Source organism: Macaca nemestrina, chromosome 11, assembly GCF_043159975.1.
Source record: "Macaca nemestrina isolate mMacNem1 chromosome 11, mMacNem.hap1, whole genome shotgun sequence".
Classification (NCBI taxonomy): Eukaryota; Metazoa; Chordata; class Mammalia; order Primates; family Cercopithecidae; genus Macaca; species Macaca nemestrina.
The window spans coordinates 93,592,642-93,609,031 of record NC_092135.1 but is presented as its reverse complement, the minus strand read 5'-3'; the positions used below and the strand labels follow the sequence as shown (position 1 = coordinate 93,609,031).

Here is a 16,390-nt window from a genome sequence, read left to right as displayed (position 1 = left end):
TATGCTGCCCATGCTGGACTTGAACTCCTGGGCTTAAGTGATCTGTCCACCTCAGCCTCCCAAAGCACTGGGATTACAAGTGTGAGCCACTATGCTGGCTCAGAACATAGGTCCCTTAACGAGGTAACTAAGGTTAAATGAGATCATAAGGGGGAGCCCTCATCAAATAGTACTGGTGTCCTTGTAAGAAGAGGGAGCAGTACCAGAACATCTTGCATGCAGCAAAGGCCATATAGGACACAGCAAGAAGGTACTTCTCTGCAAGTCAAGCAGAGAGGCTCTGCAGAAACCAAACCTGCTGAAACCTTAGTCTTGGACTTTCAGGGTCCAGAACTGTGAGAAAATCAATTCTGTTGTTTAAGCCAGTCAGTCAGTGGTATACTGTTATGGCAGCCAGAGTGACACAAGGATAATGCTCACATTGGAGGATAAGAAGACTGTTTTCTTTTTTATCTAAGCTCCTTTTTTTTTTTGAGACAGAGTCTCTCTCTGTCGCTAGGCTGGAGTGCTGTGGTGAGATCTCGGCTCACTGCAACTTCCGACTCCCTGGTTCAAGCGATTCTCCTGACTGAGCCTCCTGAGTAGCTGGGATTACAGGCACGCACCACCACACCCAGCTAATCTTTGTATTTTTAGTAGAGACGGAGTTTCACCATGTTGGTCAGGATCGTCTCGATCTCCTGATCTTGTGATCCTCCCGCCTCGGCCTCCCAAAGTGCTGGTATTACAGGTGTGAGCTACCAAGCCCGGCCTAAGCTACATGTTAATTTATACCAAGCTCTAACTAATAACTGATAAAAATATGTTCTTTTATTTTGGGGGACAAGTTATCCATTGATGTTCCAATTTCATGTTATAATGAGAGTGAATTTAATATGTTACCCTGTTTTACCCCCCTACCTTTTTTTTTTTTCAATTTTTTTGCCTCAGTCATCTTTTATATTCTCCTATTGCTGTTCTAATGCCCTAAATGAATTTGCTCTGCTCACTTTCGTTTTTTGTTTTTTCACTTGATTTCATTGAAATGTCATACTTCCCATGCTGTGCTCACTTTTGAAGGGCGTGGCAGTATCTTTAGAAAACTGGTCAGGATTATAGCTTGTGTTGATTGAAACTTCTAAGAGAAAGAAAAAGAATAGTGATTTTATTGCCAATTACATTTCACACAAGGTAGAAAGCTATGTGGTTGGATATCATATGGTAATGGTAGATACTGATGAACTCATCTGTTCACTACACTCTGGAAAATAAACTGGGTTCCTCCTGGGGTATTGCCCTTGTTCTTATCGTAAAGCAAATACGTAATGAACTACATATATGACACTAAATACACAAGTGTTTGAAACCAAGATTGGGTCAACAATTGTGTTAACACTTAAGTGTCCCTGGATATTATGAAGTTTAGATGATATAAAATTATGCTTTTTACCTTTTTGTTAGGCCGTTATTTCTTTAATGGTCTAGATTTTGAGATATAATATTCCAAACCTCTTTCCCTATTGTACAAATGATAGCAGGTGGAAACTAAGGAAGCAAAGTGACTTACCCAAGGTCACATGATTCATTAATGGGAGGGCTTAGTGAAGAGCTGGAGTTTCCTTATTTCCAACACAGTCCTCTTGATGGTTGTCACTGTGACATAATTAGCAAGAACAGCAAATATTTTCAAAAGTGTAATTTAACATTTAGAAATTGTAATTTTCCAAAAAGAGTATACTAACTTGTATTAACTTCGCAGGATGGTTTCTGTAGTTGCCATTCACGTAACCCACTCAATCTACATGTCTCTGTTTTAAGAACATAGTTTCTCATAAGTTAAAAAGTAAAATATTACAATAAAGGGCAAACTTTTAAAAAGTGACCTGTGATGTGAACATGATTAAATAGTGTAAAAACAAATCATGGCTTGACCAGCATCATCTTTCTCCTCCTTTTCAGGAATGCAAGAAGGTGGCCTCTGATGATAGATCCTCAAGGTCAGGCTAATAAATGGATCAAGAACATGGAAAAAGCCAATAGTCTTTATGTGATTAAACTTAGTGAACCAGACTATGTCAGGACTCTGGAAAATTGCATCCAGTTTGGTACTCCTGGTATGTAGTTGAATAACTAAGACACATTACAGAACTGCCTGGGGAGGGAACAATTAACCCAAAACTATATAGATTGTTTCAAGCGATCCTCCCACCTAAGCCTACCAAGTAGCTGAGAGTACAGGCACACGCCCCTACACCTGGCTAATTTTTTTATTTTTTGTAGAGATGGGGTTTTGCCATGTTGCCTAGGCTGGTCTCAAACTCCTGGGCTCAAGCGAACTGCCTTCCTTGGCCTCCTAAAGCATTGGGATTAAAGGCATTAGCCACCACGCCTGGCCCAGACTCATCTTAAACAGCGACTTGGTTAACATTTTTCATTATTTAATGATAATTAATCAAATGAGAATTTTAAAGATTATAAACCTCCCAGAAGGTTAGGAGATTTTCTTTGTCTCAAGATTCATTTGTGATGCTTCCCCTAATTTAACTTTTAATTTTTGTCTGTTGTTTCCCTTTAGTTCTCATTATGTCTCCAATTCTGCATTTAAAAGGGCCACTTGATATATGCCAATAGTATTTTAACACAACACTAGTTCAGTTATTTATGCATTCCTCTCTCAACTTACCCTATAGAAGTGGCAGAGAGGCGAGACGGGTCACGGCTCACACCTGTAATCCCAGCACTTTGGGAGGCTGAGGCGGGTGGATCACCTGAGGTCAGGAGTTCAAGACCAGCCTGGCCAACATGGTGAAACCCTGTTTTTACTAAAAACACAAACATTAGCCAGGCATGCTGGCGGATGCCTGTAATCCCAGCTACTCAGGAAGCTAAGGCAGGAGAATCGCTTGAACCTGGGAGGTGGTGGTTGCAGTGAGCCAAGAGAGTGCCACTGCACTCCAGCCTGGGCAACAGAGTGAGACTCCATCTCAAAACAAAACAAAAAAAGAAGTGGCAGAGAGGAGAGTACAGATTTTATGTGCTTGGTTATTATCTGCCATCTAAAATAGAGAGATTATAAACATGACAAAGATTTTTCAATACAACCTTCATGCAGATGTCACATTTATCAAAGCAAAAAAAACAGAAAACTGATTTTAGTAAATTGGGGTTATTAGTCATGCTTTAAATTCATGTAGCCCATCAAATTTTGACTATATGACCAAATAAAGGTAAACACTTAGGAAACTACAATCTATTTAGCTCTGGGATGGTGCAGCAAGTCTCACTTGTTATTAGACATAATATAATATAAAAGAATCATAATAAATATTCCAGGTAGTCTTATGGACACCTTATTTGTGCATATTAAGAGGGAGTTCGTTTTAAAATATTAATTATAGTTTAAGGCTCTATTAGAATAAGTATGAAATGAAGACAGTCTAAGTCTACCTATGAAATTTTGTGTTTATGTAATAGACACATAGACACATGCACACATGGTATTTCATTCATTTGGTGTTCTTAGCATATAGAATGTAATATAGGAGTTACATAGAAGAGGGGAACATGATCTCTACTACTAAATATTTTGCCTGTTTAACAGTGAGATCAGATAGATATGTGTGTGTGTGTGTGCGCGCATCACTGTAATAAAATTAGAAAGTGGTTATCACTAATTCTTATTGGGATCAATGTAGTTAATGGGTAGGGAACTGGCCTTGGATTCAGAGTACTTGCCTCTGTCACTCAGTGTTTGCTTCAGTGACCTTCCTGAGACTCAGTTTCCCCATCTATATTTTAACCATATAGAATGAAGAAGAAATAAATTATGTGTGTTGGATACTTAACGGCAGTGTCTGTTGATCAATTTATGTTTTTTGTTGAACATTTACTGTATGATTTACGTGTATCATATTTTAGTATGATATAATAAGAAAGGCACAGATGATGTACTGTAGAAATTCAGAGGAATCGGGGAAGATGTCTTGAAGGAACTGGCACCTTAAATATTTTAAGTAGGCTGGACACAGTAGCTCATGCCTGTAGTCTCAGCACTTTAGGAGGCTGAGATGGGAGGATTACTTGAACCCAGGAGTTTGAGGCTAACTTGGGCAACATAGTGAGACCTATCTTTACAAAAAATACAAATATTAGCTGGGCGTGGTGCTATGTGCCTGTGGTCCCAGCTACTCAGGAGGCTGAGGTGGGATAATCGCTTAAGCCCAAGAGGTCAAGGCTGCAGTGAGCTATGATAGCACTACTGCACTCCAACCTGGGCAACAGAGTGAGATCCTGTCTCAAAAAAAAAAAAAGAAAGAAAGAAAGAAAAAAAAAACCCAAAACATTAAGTAATTAAAATTACTTAGGTTAATTTAAATATTCAAATAATTTCCTTGTCACTGTAAAAGACAATTATGATAATTGAGCATCTACCATATGCTTGACATTCTGGAGATTTCTGTGATGTCAGTCACAAATCTTGATGTTAGAATTCCGTAATTTTAGACCCAAAAGGGCCATAGAGATTATCAGTTTAGTGTTTTCCAAAGTATGGGTCACAACCATGGGAGAGATAACCAATTTAGTGGGTCATCACCAATATTTTGTTAATAAGATGCAATAGGAAGGAATAGAATATAGTAGGCTGCAAGGCATAGTATAAAGGTAAGCATTATGTCATGAAATTTTTTGTTTAAATTTTATATGCATATATATGTACTTAGTCAATATTTAAAATGTATTTCCTACTTTGAGTTGTGGCCAGAAAAGTTTGAAATCCAGTGGTAAATGAGATACCATCATCTCACAGCAGTTAGAATGGTGATCATTAAAAAGTCAGGAAACAGGCCGGGCGCGGTGGCTCAAGCCTGTAATCCCAGCACTTTGGGAGGCCGAGATGGGCGGATCACGAGGTCAGGAGATCGAGACCATCCTGGCTAACACGGTGAAACGCCGTCTCTACTAAAAAAAATACAAAAAACTAGCCGGGCGCAGTGGCGGGAGCCTGTAGTCCCAGCTACTCCGGAGGCTGAGGCAGGAGAATGGCGTGAACCCGGGAGGCGGAGCTTGCAGTGAGCTGAGATCCGGCCACTGCACTCCAGCCTGGGCGGCAGAGCGAGACTCCCTCTCAAAAAAAAAAAAAAGTCAGGAAACAACAGGTGCTGGAGAGGATGTGGAGAAATAGAACACTTTTATACCATTGGTGGGACTGTAAACTAGTTCAACCATTGTGGAAGACAGTGTGGCGATTCCTCAAGGATCTTGAACTAGAAATACCATTTGACCCAGCCATCCCATTACTGGGTATATACCCAAAGGATTATAAATCATGCTACTATAAAGACACATGCACATGTATGTTTATTGCAGCACTATTCACAATAGCAAAGACTTGGAACCAACCCAAATGTCCATCAATGATAGACTGGATTAAGAAAATGTGGCACATATACACCATGGAATATTATGCAGCCATAAAAAGGGATGAGTTCATGTCCTTTGTAGGGACATGGATGAAGCTGGAAACCATCATTCTCAGCAAACTATAGCAAGGACAAAAAACCAAACACCACATGTTCTCACTCATAGGTGGGAATTGAACAATGAGAACACTTGGACCCAGGAAGGGGAACATCACACACTGGGGCCTGTTGTTGGATGGGGGGAGGGGGGAGGGATAGCATTAGCAGATATACCTAATGTAAATGACGAGTTAATGGGTGCAGCACACCAACATGGCACATGTATACATATGTAACAAACCTGCACGTTGTGCACATGTACCCTAGAACTTATAATAAAATAATAACAACAATAATTTTAAAAAAGGAAATCCAGGGGTAATTCCAGCCACTTCATTTTATTGACAAGTTAAGTGAGGTATTAGAGAATGTTAATTAAATGGCTTAATCAAGGTAATTACCCCTTAACTAGACTGGTCCCAGTAAGGGTTAGTGATGGATGTCCCCTTTCTATTTATGTGTGTATCATATCACCATACTATATACTAATTAAGCCAGTTAAGAGGAGTGCTGAAACTAGTCCCTAAGTCTTCTGCCTGTGACTGGTGCTTACTGTGTTACACAAGCAAGATTTTCTTTCAGTTGATTTAACCTACTTTTTGGAATAAAATACTTTTTAAATGATTATTTACAATGCTTTCTAAGGTTAGTCATCAGAGAAGAGTGAAAAGTTTTAATCTCTTAATGGAAGGAGAGATAGATGTCAGATTCTAAAGCTATTTCTATATTTAACCATCAAGTAAAAGAATTGGTTACTGTTATACATTGACAACATAAAGACTCTTCCATTTAAGGAGTTATCTTTAAATATTGGCCTCTTCAGGGACAGTGGCTTTTGATCTATTGTCCCTCTCAGGCGGCCTGGGTTGAGCAGGCAGAAGTTTTTGCCTGCTTCAGCTGTCTGCTTCAACTACCTGCCTCTACTTCAACCAGAGCAGGTCTCACATTTCTTTTTTATGTTGCAGTTTATGATAAGATCCTCTTTGAAAAGAAGTATTCTGCTTCTTAAAAAAAAAAAAAAGTTTGAAAGCCAGCGTTCTAGAAGATAAAGGTACATCTGTATTAGCTATACCCATGGATAAGGTGTGCATAAAATACTAATCATACAAAGATTGCTGATAAAGAAATCAATTTGTAGAGAAGATATTTTAATGACTTTCCATTGAATCTGTAAACAAAACAAAACAAAAAAACCTTTATATCGACAGCAGAATTTATCATATCTGAGCCTTCCTTACTTTTCTTATCTCCCAGCACTTTACTGTCTTTCCCCCTTGTGTATAACAAACCAGGGATACAAAACTACCTCTGGTTTAATGTTTCTTTCATTTGCTCATTTATTTGTCCATTCATTCATTTAATTAACATTTATTTTGCAACTACCATGTACCAGGTAGTGTGGTAGGTACTAAAAACATCATGAATAAGACAGACTCAGTCTTTACTTTCATGAAGCTTATAGGTTAAAGGGGCAGAAAGAGATTACAGACAAAATGAGGATTAGAAGATGGGAGTGCAGGGTACTTGGGAGCAGCCAGTATTAAAACAACATGGCATCGTTTCAGTCTCTTAGCTTGTTTTTGCTCTTCCATCTATCTGGTGGATTCCTTTAATTTCCGTCCTTTAAGATACAGCTCAAATACTTCTTTTTCTGTGACATCTCGACCCCTCCAATGAAGTACCAACACTGAAACTTTCATGAATTTCCATGATTGCCTTTATTTTGTGTGCATAACCATTTGTTTCTCTACTACAAGCTGTTTAAGGGGACCTGATAGGTGCTCAGTAATTGTTGAGTCTTCTTTTGATAAAATATTCTACAGAGTTGAACATAAGTTGTAGAAGAAGAATTTTTTCTGTTAATTTGAGGTCTCACGTGGGATAATGTAGATAATTCATAACTAAAAAATCGACATTATTTAATGTCCTACATGCAAGAGAAATTTGAAAAGAACATTTAATTCTTGTTATGTTTCTGTTGCTAAAGATAACTGTTTGTTTTTTGAGTGAGATGATGATCTGCCTTACTCAAAAATATTAGTGGCTGTGTGCTTGGATTCCTAGTCTTGGTAGTCTTGGTTTCCCATAAGCTTTGCACATATTGTAATGTCTGGCACTTGAGAATGAGAAATGAGGTTTTAACATAAACCAGCAAATTGTTTATCTTGATGATAGAAACATGAAGAGAAGTCTGTCTCTTGAATTTGCTCCTATAATTTCAACATGGTATATATTTTGATCTAATTAAAAGTTAAAGAAGTCAAAATAAAATGGCGAAATTAAAGAGAGCATTCTGGGTAATTCACGTACCTATACATTTTTTTCTCTTTTTAAATTTAAAATGCTTTTAATTTTCCAGTGAGATGTATAATATAATAAACATTCAGTACTAAGGATATATTTCTTTGAAATCAAGACACTACAAATATCCTTCCTAACAGGATTAAGACTTGATTCTAGCAATAAGACAATAAATGTTCAAGTCTGTAATATTTAAGTTTCATAATGTATATTTTAGCTTCAAAAATTATACTTGCATATATTAATATAGACACTCTTAATTACATTTCAAACTAGGAAAAATGTTAGGGTGAGTAGGGGATGAAAATATATAGTTATTTTTAGCCAACATTAAATATCAGATTTTATGCAAAAAATTAATATTGATAAATGTTGAGGCAGTAAGCAAAACTGAAACATTATCTTTCTTAAACAGAATTTTGATTTAAAATGGTTGAGCAAATTAGATTTTAAAAATATGATCATGTAAGAGTGAAAATGAAAAGTTGATATCTGTTATCACTTTTATTGTTTAACATTGTTAGGAAAGTTGTTTTCAATTCAATAAAACAAGAAACAATGAAGCTGCTATAACATTTAAAGGAAGAAACAATTGATTCAGTAGGGCCAGATATATTGAACAAAAACAAAAAAAAGAAACAAAATTATCATTATCATATTTATAAACAATATACCTCATCTAGACAACTAAAGATAATTAACTGAAAGGTATCAGGATTTAAAAATTCAGTGGAATAGATATATTCCAAAAAGAATATTAAATCAGTAACAACTGAGAACCAAAATAGGTGGGTAGTTATTATAGTCAACCAGTGAATAGAAACAAAGCAAAACAAAACAACAAAATAAAAACCTAGAGTAATTTTAACAATAAAAAGTGAGAAAAAGACAAAACTTTTCAGAAAAACAAGAGAAGGCTTGAGTACGACAGCTCTTTTTCTCTGACGGGAAAACTGAAAGTGTAAAGATGTAAACTTTCAGAAATAAATGTTTAGAAAATAATACTTAACCTAGAAGAAAAAAGAGTAATGAGCCACAAAACATTCAGAAGAGTAAGTTTTGAATTAACTGGAATAAGCTCTGGGATGAACCCTAATATATGTAAGCCTTTGATGCACTATAAATTAAGCATTATAAACCAACAGAAAAATGATACAACACACCAGCAAGTAGTATTAGGAAAATTGGCTTTGTGGAAAAACATTTTAGGTCAGAGTTTCACTTCACATCAAAATATGTTCCAGATGAGTTTAAAAATTAAATATGAAAGAAAAAAGAAGACAAATGCTAAAAGGAAACATAGTCCTTTGATGGGAAAGGACGTCCTAAGCAAATATACAATGGAAAAAAATATATGTTATATATATATTTGTATATATGTTATATATATTATATATGTTTATATATGTTTATATATATAGTATATATTTATATGTATTTTTTATGTTATATGTATAAATATATATAAATATATTTTATATATATATTTTGTATGTATCTGTCACCCAGGCTGGAGTGCAGTGGCACGATCTCAGCTCACTGCAAGCTCCACCTCCTGGGTTCATGCCGTTCTCCTGCCTTAGCCTTCCGAGTAGCTGGGACTAGAGCAACCCACCACCACACCCAACTAATTTTTTTGTATTTTTAGTAGAGATGGGGTTTCACCATGTTAGCCAGGATGGTCTCGATCTCCTGACCTTGTGATCCACCCACCTCGGCCTCCCAAAATGCTGGAATTACAGGTGTGAGCCACCACGCCCGTCCTGGAAAAAATATTTGAAAAGAAAAAGTTTCAACCTATGAAATTTATTTGTATCTTAATTTAAGCCATAACAGTATAAGCCAAATACCTTAAGACAATGGGGAATTATGTTTTCTGCCTTGATATTTGACAAAACTGTGAATTATTAAATTTTTAAGGTGTATCAATTTTTAAACAGTTCTTAGCTTCAAGAGATTCTTGCAGCTGAAGTTTTATGATGTCTAGGATTTGTTTATAAATAATCCAGGTTAGATAAGGAATGGATGAAACTAGACTGGCCAAATTTACAAGGCTTAAAGCAGGGTGATTGGTAGGTATATCAGGTACCAATTATATACCATTCTCTTTATTTTGAGAAAGGCTTGAAAATTTCTACAACAAAAACTTAAATTATAAGAAGAAATATAAGCAAATTTAAAAGCAAGTGGAAGGTCAGGTACAGTGGCTCATGCCTGTAATCCTAGCACTTTGAGTGTCTGAGGTGGGAGGACTGGTTGAGCCCAGGAGTTTGAGACCAGTCTGGGCAACATAGCAAGACCCCATCTTTAAAAAAAAAAATTAGCTGGGCCTGGTGGTGCATGCCTGCAGTTCCAGCTATGCGAGGTTGAGGTGGGAGGACTGCCTGAGCCTGGAGGTTGAGGCTACAGTGAACTGTGATCACACCACTACACTCCAGCCTGGGAGACACAGCTAGACCCTGTCTCAAAAAAATAAAATAGGCTGGGGGCAATAGTTCACACCTGTAATCCCAGCACTTTGGGAGGCTGAGGTAGGCAGATTGATTGAGTTCACGAGTTTAAGACCAGCCTGGGCCACATGGTGAAGCCCTATCTTTACCAAAAATACAAAACATTATCTGGGTGTGATGGTACCCACCTGTAGTCCCAGCTACCCAGGAGGCTGAGGTGGGAAGATGGCCTGAGCCCAGGAGGTAGAGGTTGCAGTGAGCTGAGATTGTGCCACACTGCACTCCAGCCTGGGCAACACAGTGAGACCCCATCTCAAATAAATAAATAAATAAGAACAAGTTGAAAACTGGGGGAAATATTTGCTAAAACAGTGTTTTAAAATACAGATAAAGTTTTTAAAGTAGCACATGTGGCAATGAGTGCTGATTGTTCCTGCCGTCCACTCACCTTTGTCTTTAGTATCAGCACCCCTGTGTTACATGAGAACATTGCATCCAGACTAAAGAACTTAATTCCTAACCTCTGTTGTGGTTATATATGGCCATATGACTGTGGTTGGGTTTGGTCAAATTACCGTATTCTGGCCAAAAAGATGAGTGTGGAAGTGCCATTTGTGACTCCCAGGAAACACCCTGAAAGGATATTTCTTCTTTTTTTTTCTGATGGTTGGAATGTGGATGTGGTTTAAAAGGCCATATCAGCCAAAGAGATCAAAGCCATGTGCCAAGAATAGTAAAGGTGCAAGATGGCAGGATCTTGAATCCCTCACTATTTAGATACAACCTCCTTTCAGCTTTGAGCTGACTATCTTGGGCTCTCCTGTATATGAGACATAAATTTCTCCTTGTTGTCATTGCTATCATTTTGGGTTTTCTGATGCTTGTCACTGAACCCAATTGTAAATAATATATCCTACAATGAAAAAAAGGTCAAGTATGTTAGTATACAGTTTCCAGAAAAAAAATATAGTTAGCCAAAGAACAGCTAAAAACACCCTGCCAAAAATAGAAATTTAACAGTATTTTTTACCTATCAATAATAAAAGTCACAAATATATTATTGAATGCTGACAGTATGGTATAGTGGTTAAGAGAGTGACAAAGGAGTCAGACAGCCAGTTTCAAGTCCCTGCTTTGCTTTGTCATTTACTAGCTGATTTAACTGAAAAATTTATTTTTGATTGCCTGTCCTATTTCATCTGCAAAACATGCTTTTTGAAGTTATGAGGATGACAAGAAAATACAATGCCAGCATGGTGTCCAGCATTTGTAAATACAGTGATATTTTGTAAAAATAGGTTTAAAAACAAATGACACAATGAGTGCTCATTGCAACTCTGAAATCTCTACAGCTTTTCAGGAAAGTAACTTGGAATACAAATAGCTTTTAAAATGTTCATAACTGTTGACCATTAATTCTACTTCTAGGGCTCCAGCCTGATTAAATAATTAGAGATGAACACAAAGGTTTATTCCTAAAGATGTTCACTGTGGCATTATTAATAATAGTGTAAAAGTAGAAGCAATCTAAACAATAGAAAATTAACATTTAATACATTATGATGCATTCATATTATTTAACAATGAAAAATAATCCTTTTATGCAAGTAGAAAATAAAAATGAGTTTAAAAATAACCTGACATGCCTGCCTTGGCTGAGATCTCAGCAACAGAGCAAATCACCAAGAAGACAATTTTAGGAATTCATTTAGCCAGGAGTAGCCTGTGGGAAGGAGAAAATATGTCTGCATTTTCATGGCAATTGAGATCCAAATACCTGTCACCCCAGCACCCTGAGCCCATTTCTTCCCCTCCAGATTGCACACCCATCCCTTGAGGGACGTCTACAAGATGCCATCATCCAAATTTGGCTATGATAGCACCCCATACACCAAAATGTAAGACTTTAACTCAGCAAAGATATCAATAGCCTTAACAATGTCACTGATCTTTGATCCAGGGATTCCCGTTCTAGAATGGTATCAGAGGAAAATATTCTGAAATGTAGTTCTTTTAACACAGTGCTTGTTATAATATTCAGAACAAGAAACAATCCAAATATCTAATAATAGAACACTGGTTTAAAAAAGAGAACACTAATATGATACACTATTATGCAGTAATTACAAGCATGCTTATTAGAGTTTTCAATAACATGGCGAAACATTTATGCTGTAAGTCAAAAAAAATAATTAGGATGCAAAATTCAATATGTTTAGTCTCAACTGTGTATGGAGAAAGATAAATAACACTAGAGATAATAGTTTTATATTCAAGAGTTATACTATGTGTAATTTGTGTCATTTTTCTTTTTTTCCTTTTTTATGTTTGAGACAGGATATTGCTCTGTGGCCCAAGCTGGAGGGCAATAGCTTGATTATGGCTAACTGCAGCCTTGACCTCCCAGGCTCATACAATCCTCCCAGCTCAGCCTCCCAAGTAGCTGCCACCTGGTTAATTCTTGTATTTTCTTTGTAGAGACTTTGTAGACAGGATCTTGCCATGTTGCCTAGGCTGGTCTTGAACTCCTGGACTCAAGCAATCCTCTCAAAGTGCTGGAATTACAGGCATGAGCTACCGTGCCTGGCCTTCGTGTCATTTTTCTATCAGTCTATATGCTGTATGAGTCAATTATTAAAATATTAGGGAGAAGTAGAGACAGTAATTAAGCAAATCTAATTAGGAGCAGTTTTCCATTTCTTATTTATACCTTCCTTCCTGTACTTTGCAGATGTTCTACAATAAGCATTTTTAATAATTAAAAATACAGTAACAGTTTAAATAACTACAACTGGAAATGCCTTTTCTCTGGTGTCTCAGATGGATAAACTTTACTGCCATAATACCTAGACACCTAGTGAACCCCAGGGCAGGCAGCGTGCACCTGGCAGGACTATGACTCAGGAGAAGGGAAGAAGGCAGGATGACTAGGTAGACCCACCACTTAAGTCCTTCCCACAGAATGTAGCTATTTTTATGGCATTATGTCTTTATACTTTTCAGAAGACACAAATAATTTTGTAGGTATCTAGGAACAGAATTTATCTATAAGGCTGGAAGCACTTGGAGGGTTGAATGTTTATAGTCAATATTTAAAATAACATGAAATCTTTTCTGATTTTACTCCAGTGTTGCTAGAAAATGTTGGCGAAGAACTAGATCCTATTTTGGAACCTCTTCTACTAAAACAAACCTTTAAGCAGGGTGGGAGTACATGTATCCGGCTTGGGGACTCCACAATTGAATATGCACCTGACTTCCGCTTCTATATTACTACCAAGTTAAGAAATCCTCATTATCTTCCTGAAACATCAGTAAAGGCCAGTATATGAAATGAATATTTCTTTATCAGATTTTGTAATTAGTGACTATATATTCCTCCTGAATCATAAGAAGAACAAGTCTTCCTGAGAAAAATGGATTTTGCCTTATTTTGGTGTTTCCTGAAATTATTGCTATAATAATTTCCAAATGTTGCTTTGGTGAGTACACGTAAGTAATAAAGGAACCTTCAGTATGCTGTGAAAAAAAAAAAAAAAAAAAAGGTCATCAGAATCAAATTTCTACAATGGATATGATTCTTAGATTTTCATTGTTAAAAATAGAAGACATATACCCACATTCTTTCTTTGTAATAAATGATAATATGCTAATTATTGAAATTGAAATTCAGAAACAGAACTCCATTTTTCTTTCTCAGACTAAGGTTGCTGCTATCTGATTTTATGTAATTACTTAGAAGAACTATTTTCAATCACTGTTCTTTTAGAATACTAAAATTTCCTTTAAAGAGTAAATTTAGCTTTAAGTTTTAGTCAGTGACTAAAATGTCCTGAGATGTTGATCTGCAACTGAGCTCCTAGGTTTATGGGCTACAACTTATTCTGTTTTTAGTCCTACTTCTTAGCCTTGGTTGGCATTCATTAAATGTTTGTGGAGTGAGTGAGTGAGTGAAGGATTGCTTTCATTTACAGAAGCAAGCAGGAGAAGACATTAAGAAATGCTTATTTAGATTTTGAAAGTTATATAGAGAGGCAAGAGTTATGTAGTGAATTCAAATACTTGCCTTTATTGGAAATATTTAAATTAACATAGGCATCTTTCTGCAGAGAAAGGATCGAGATGGTGTAATTTATTCCCTCCAAGATGAACAAACATGATCCCTGCTCTCCAGAGGTCTATCTTATAAATAATGTATATGCAAAGTGACTAAATTGTGTGACTAGGAAGACACGGCGGAGCTGCAGTGTGTCCTGGGAGCTCAGAGTTGAGGATATACTTAGGGTGGACATTCAGGGATGTCAGGAAGACTAGTGGAAAATGGAGTGACCCTTGAGCTTAATTTTAAAAACAGAATGTTAAAATATGGAAATTCTTGGCTATTTTTAATTAATTAAAATCCAATATTCTTTAAACACTTTAAAATACCTACTATGTATTTACCCGCTAGGGAAGGGAATATGCAGTAGTAGTTAAGGCCATAGATTCAGGTGCTACTTGCCAGGTGTGTGATTGGGGACATTTCATTTAACCTCTCTGTGCCTCAATTCTCTCATCTGTCAAATGGGAATAATAAAAGTATCTATCTCATAGAGTGATGTGAATTAAATAAATTAATCTGTGTAAAATGCTTAGAATAAAGCCAATAGATAGTTAGAGTGTTACTTATTAGCAATATTATTTAACATTTAAATATAAGTGAAAAAGAAGAAAGCAAAGAGGAAATGATAAAATCCCAGAGCTGTGTTAGAGAAAAATGTTTAAGTAAGTGACATGGAAAACGTTTTTAACTGTTCAGTAAAATATGTGGAACTATTGAACATAACATAAACAATTCTTAGTTCACTAATAACTGGTTATGGTAGGAGTCATAAAGCGCTGTGGGGAGGAAACTGACCTATGATTCAGTATCAAAACCCTTAAGATCCCTAGAGTGTCTTATTGCTTTATTATTTTGAATTGCTGGGATTGATTAAACAGGGACTAGAAAACGTAGTGAGGCAGTTACTTGCTTTCATTTACAAATTATAATACTTCCTCCGGATCCCACTTTTAGGATCTTTTATGTACCTTTTGCTTTCAAAAGCACCCACGTGATGGTGTCGTGCTGGTATAATCCTTTTGAGTCTAAATGAAAATAAAATTATGAAAGCATAGTTTATGGTCTTAAATGTTTATTTGAGAACAAATGACTTCATTTGAAAAGTCTTGATGTGAAAAGACCCAACATTAATGGAATATGAATGGAAACCTCCTTGTGTCTGAACACAGTGAAGTGAAAGTTGTAAAACATGCATTTTGCTACCACTGTGCCTATGGTTTTTGGATTAAAGCAAATGTAACTTGTGGACTTGGTTTCTCATGCCAATAGGGAAAATATCTTGAAAGCTTTATCCTTTTTCCATGAATAAATGGCAAAGCAGTGGAGAATTCCATAACATTTAATGAGTTTTAAAAATTGCTTATCTCATATAAATTTATGATTATATCCATGTAGTGTGTAGTTAGTGGCCTCCATGGTCTGCCATGGGACACGTTGGGGAAAAGTGTTTAACCCAGATAATATCCCATTGAGGAGGTGCCTAGGTGTGGGCGGAAGGAGGGAGTCGCCTTCCTAGGGGTTTTGCAAGAAGCTGTTTTATACTTATTGGCCACAGGTAGGACATTTTCTTACAAAAATAAAATTACTCTGTCCCTGCAGAGGAAGTGTTTTCTTATAAATAAAAGCAGGGAAACACGATATCTCCCACCCAGTAGCAGGAGCTGGGAATATGGACATGTGGAGGCTCAAGCAACTCCATCTTGGAAGCTAATCCACCAAGTTGACTTCTGATTTACCCCTGTTCTGGGAAAGGTCTAAGATTTCCAGTTTATCTACTGTGCCTCATGTAAGAGCAGGTACTTACCGTGCGTCCTGCCCTTCCGTCAAACAACCTTCAATTATTCTACACATCCCTTCTAAATCACTTCTCCTGTGGTATACGAGCCCTGGGTCTCGTGGGTAATGGCACAGGGATCCACCGACTTGTCTCGCTGCCACCCAGGACACAGACAAGGCTTCTGTTTGTTAAGTCCCTATTAGATGTTTCTTTCTAAGAAGTTGGATGCATCAGCCTCTTTCTTCAGCCTCAGCTTCTGCTG

The 16,390-nt window shown here is 36.8% G+C and overlaps 1 protein-coding gene across 3 annotated transcripts in view; it reads left to right on the top strand.

Annotated features, from left to right (window-relative positions):
- The window catches only part of LOC105468290 (dynein axonemal heavy chain 7), a 340,382-nt gene that overhangs the window by 246,845 nt on the left and 77,147 nt on the right, over positions 1-16,390 (top strand). For all 3 annotated transcript variants that reach the window (XM_071073104.1, XM_071073106.1, XM_071073105.1), the window contains 2 exons: positions 1,939-2,093; positions 13,379-13,569. In XM_071073104.1, the coding sequence (XP_070929205.1) occupies positions 1,939-2,093; positions 13,379-13,569 (346 nt within the window). The remainder of the gene's footprint in view (positions 1-1,938; positions 2,094-13,378; positions 13,570-16,390) is intronic.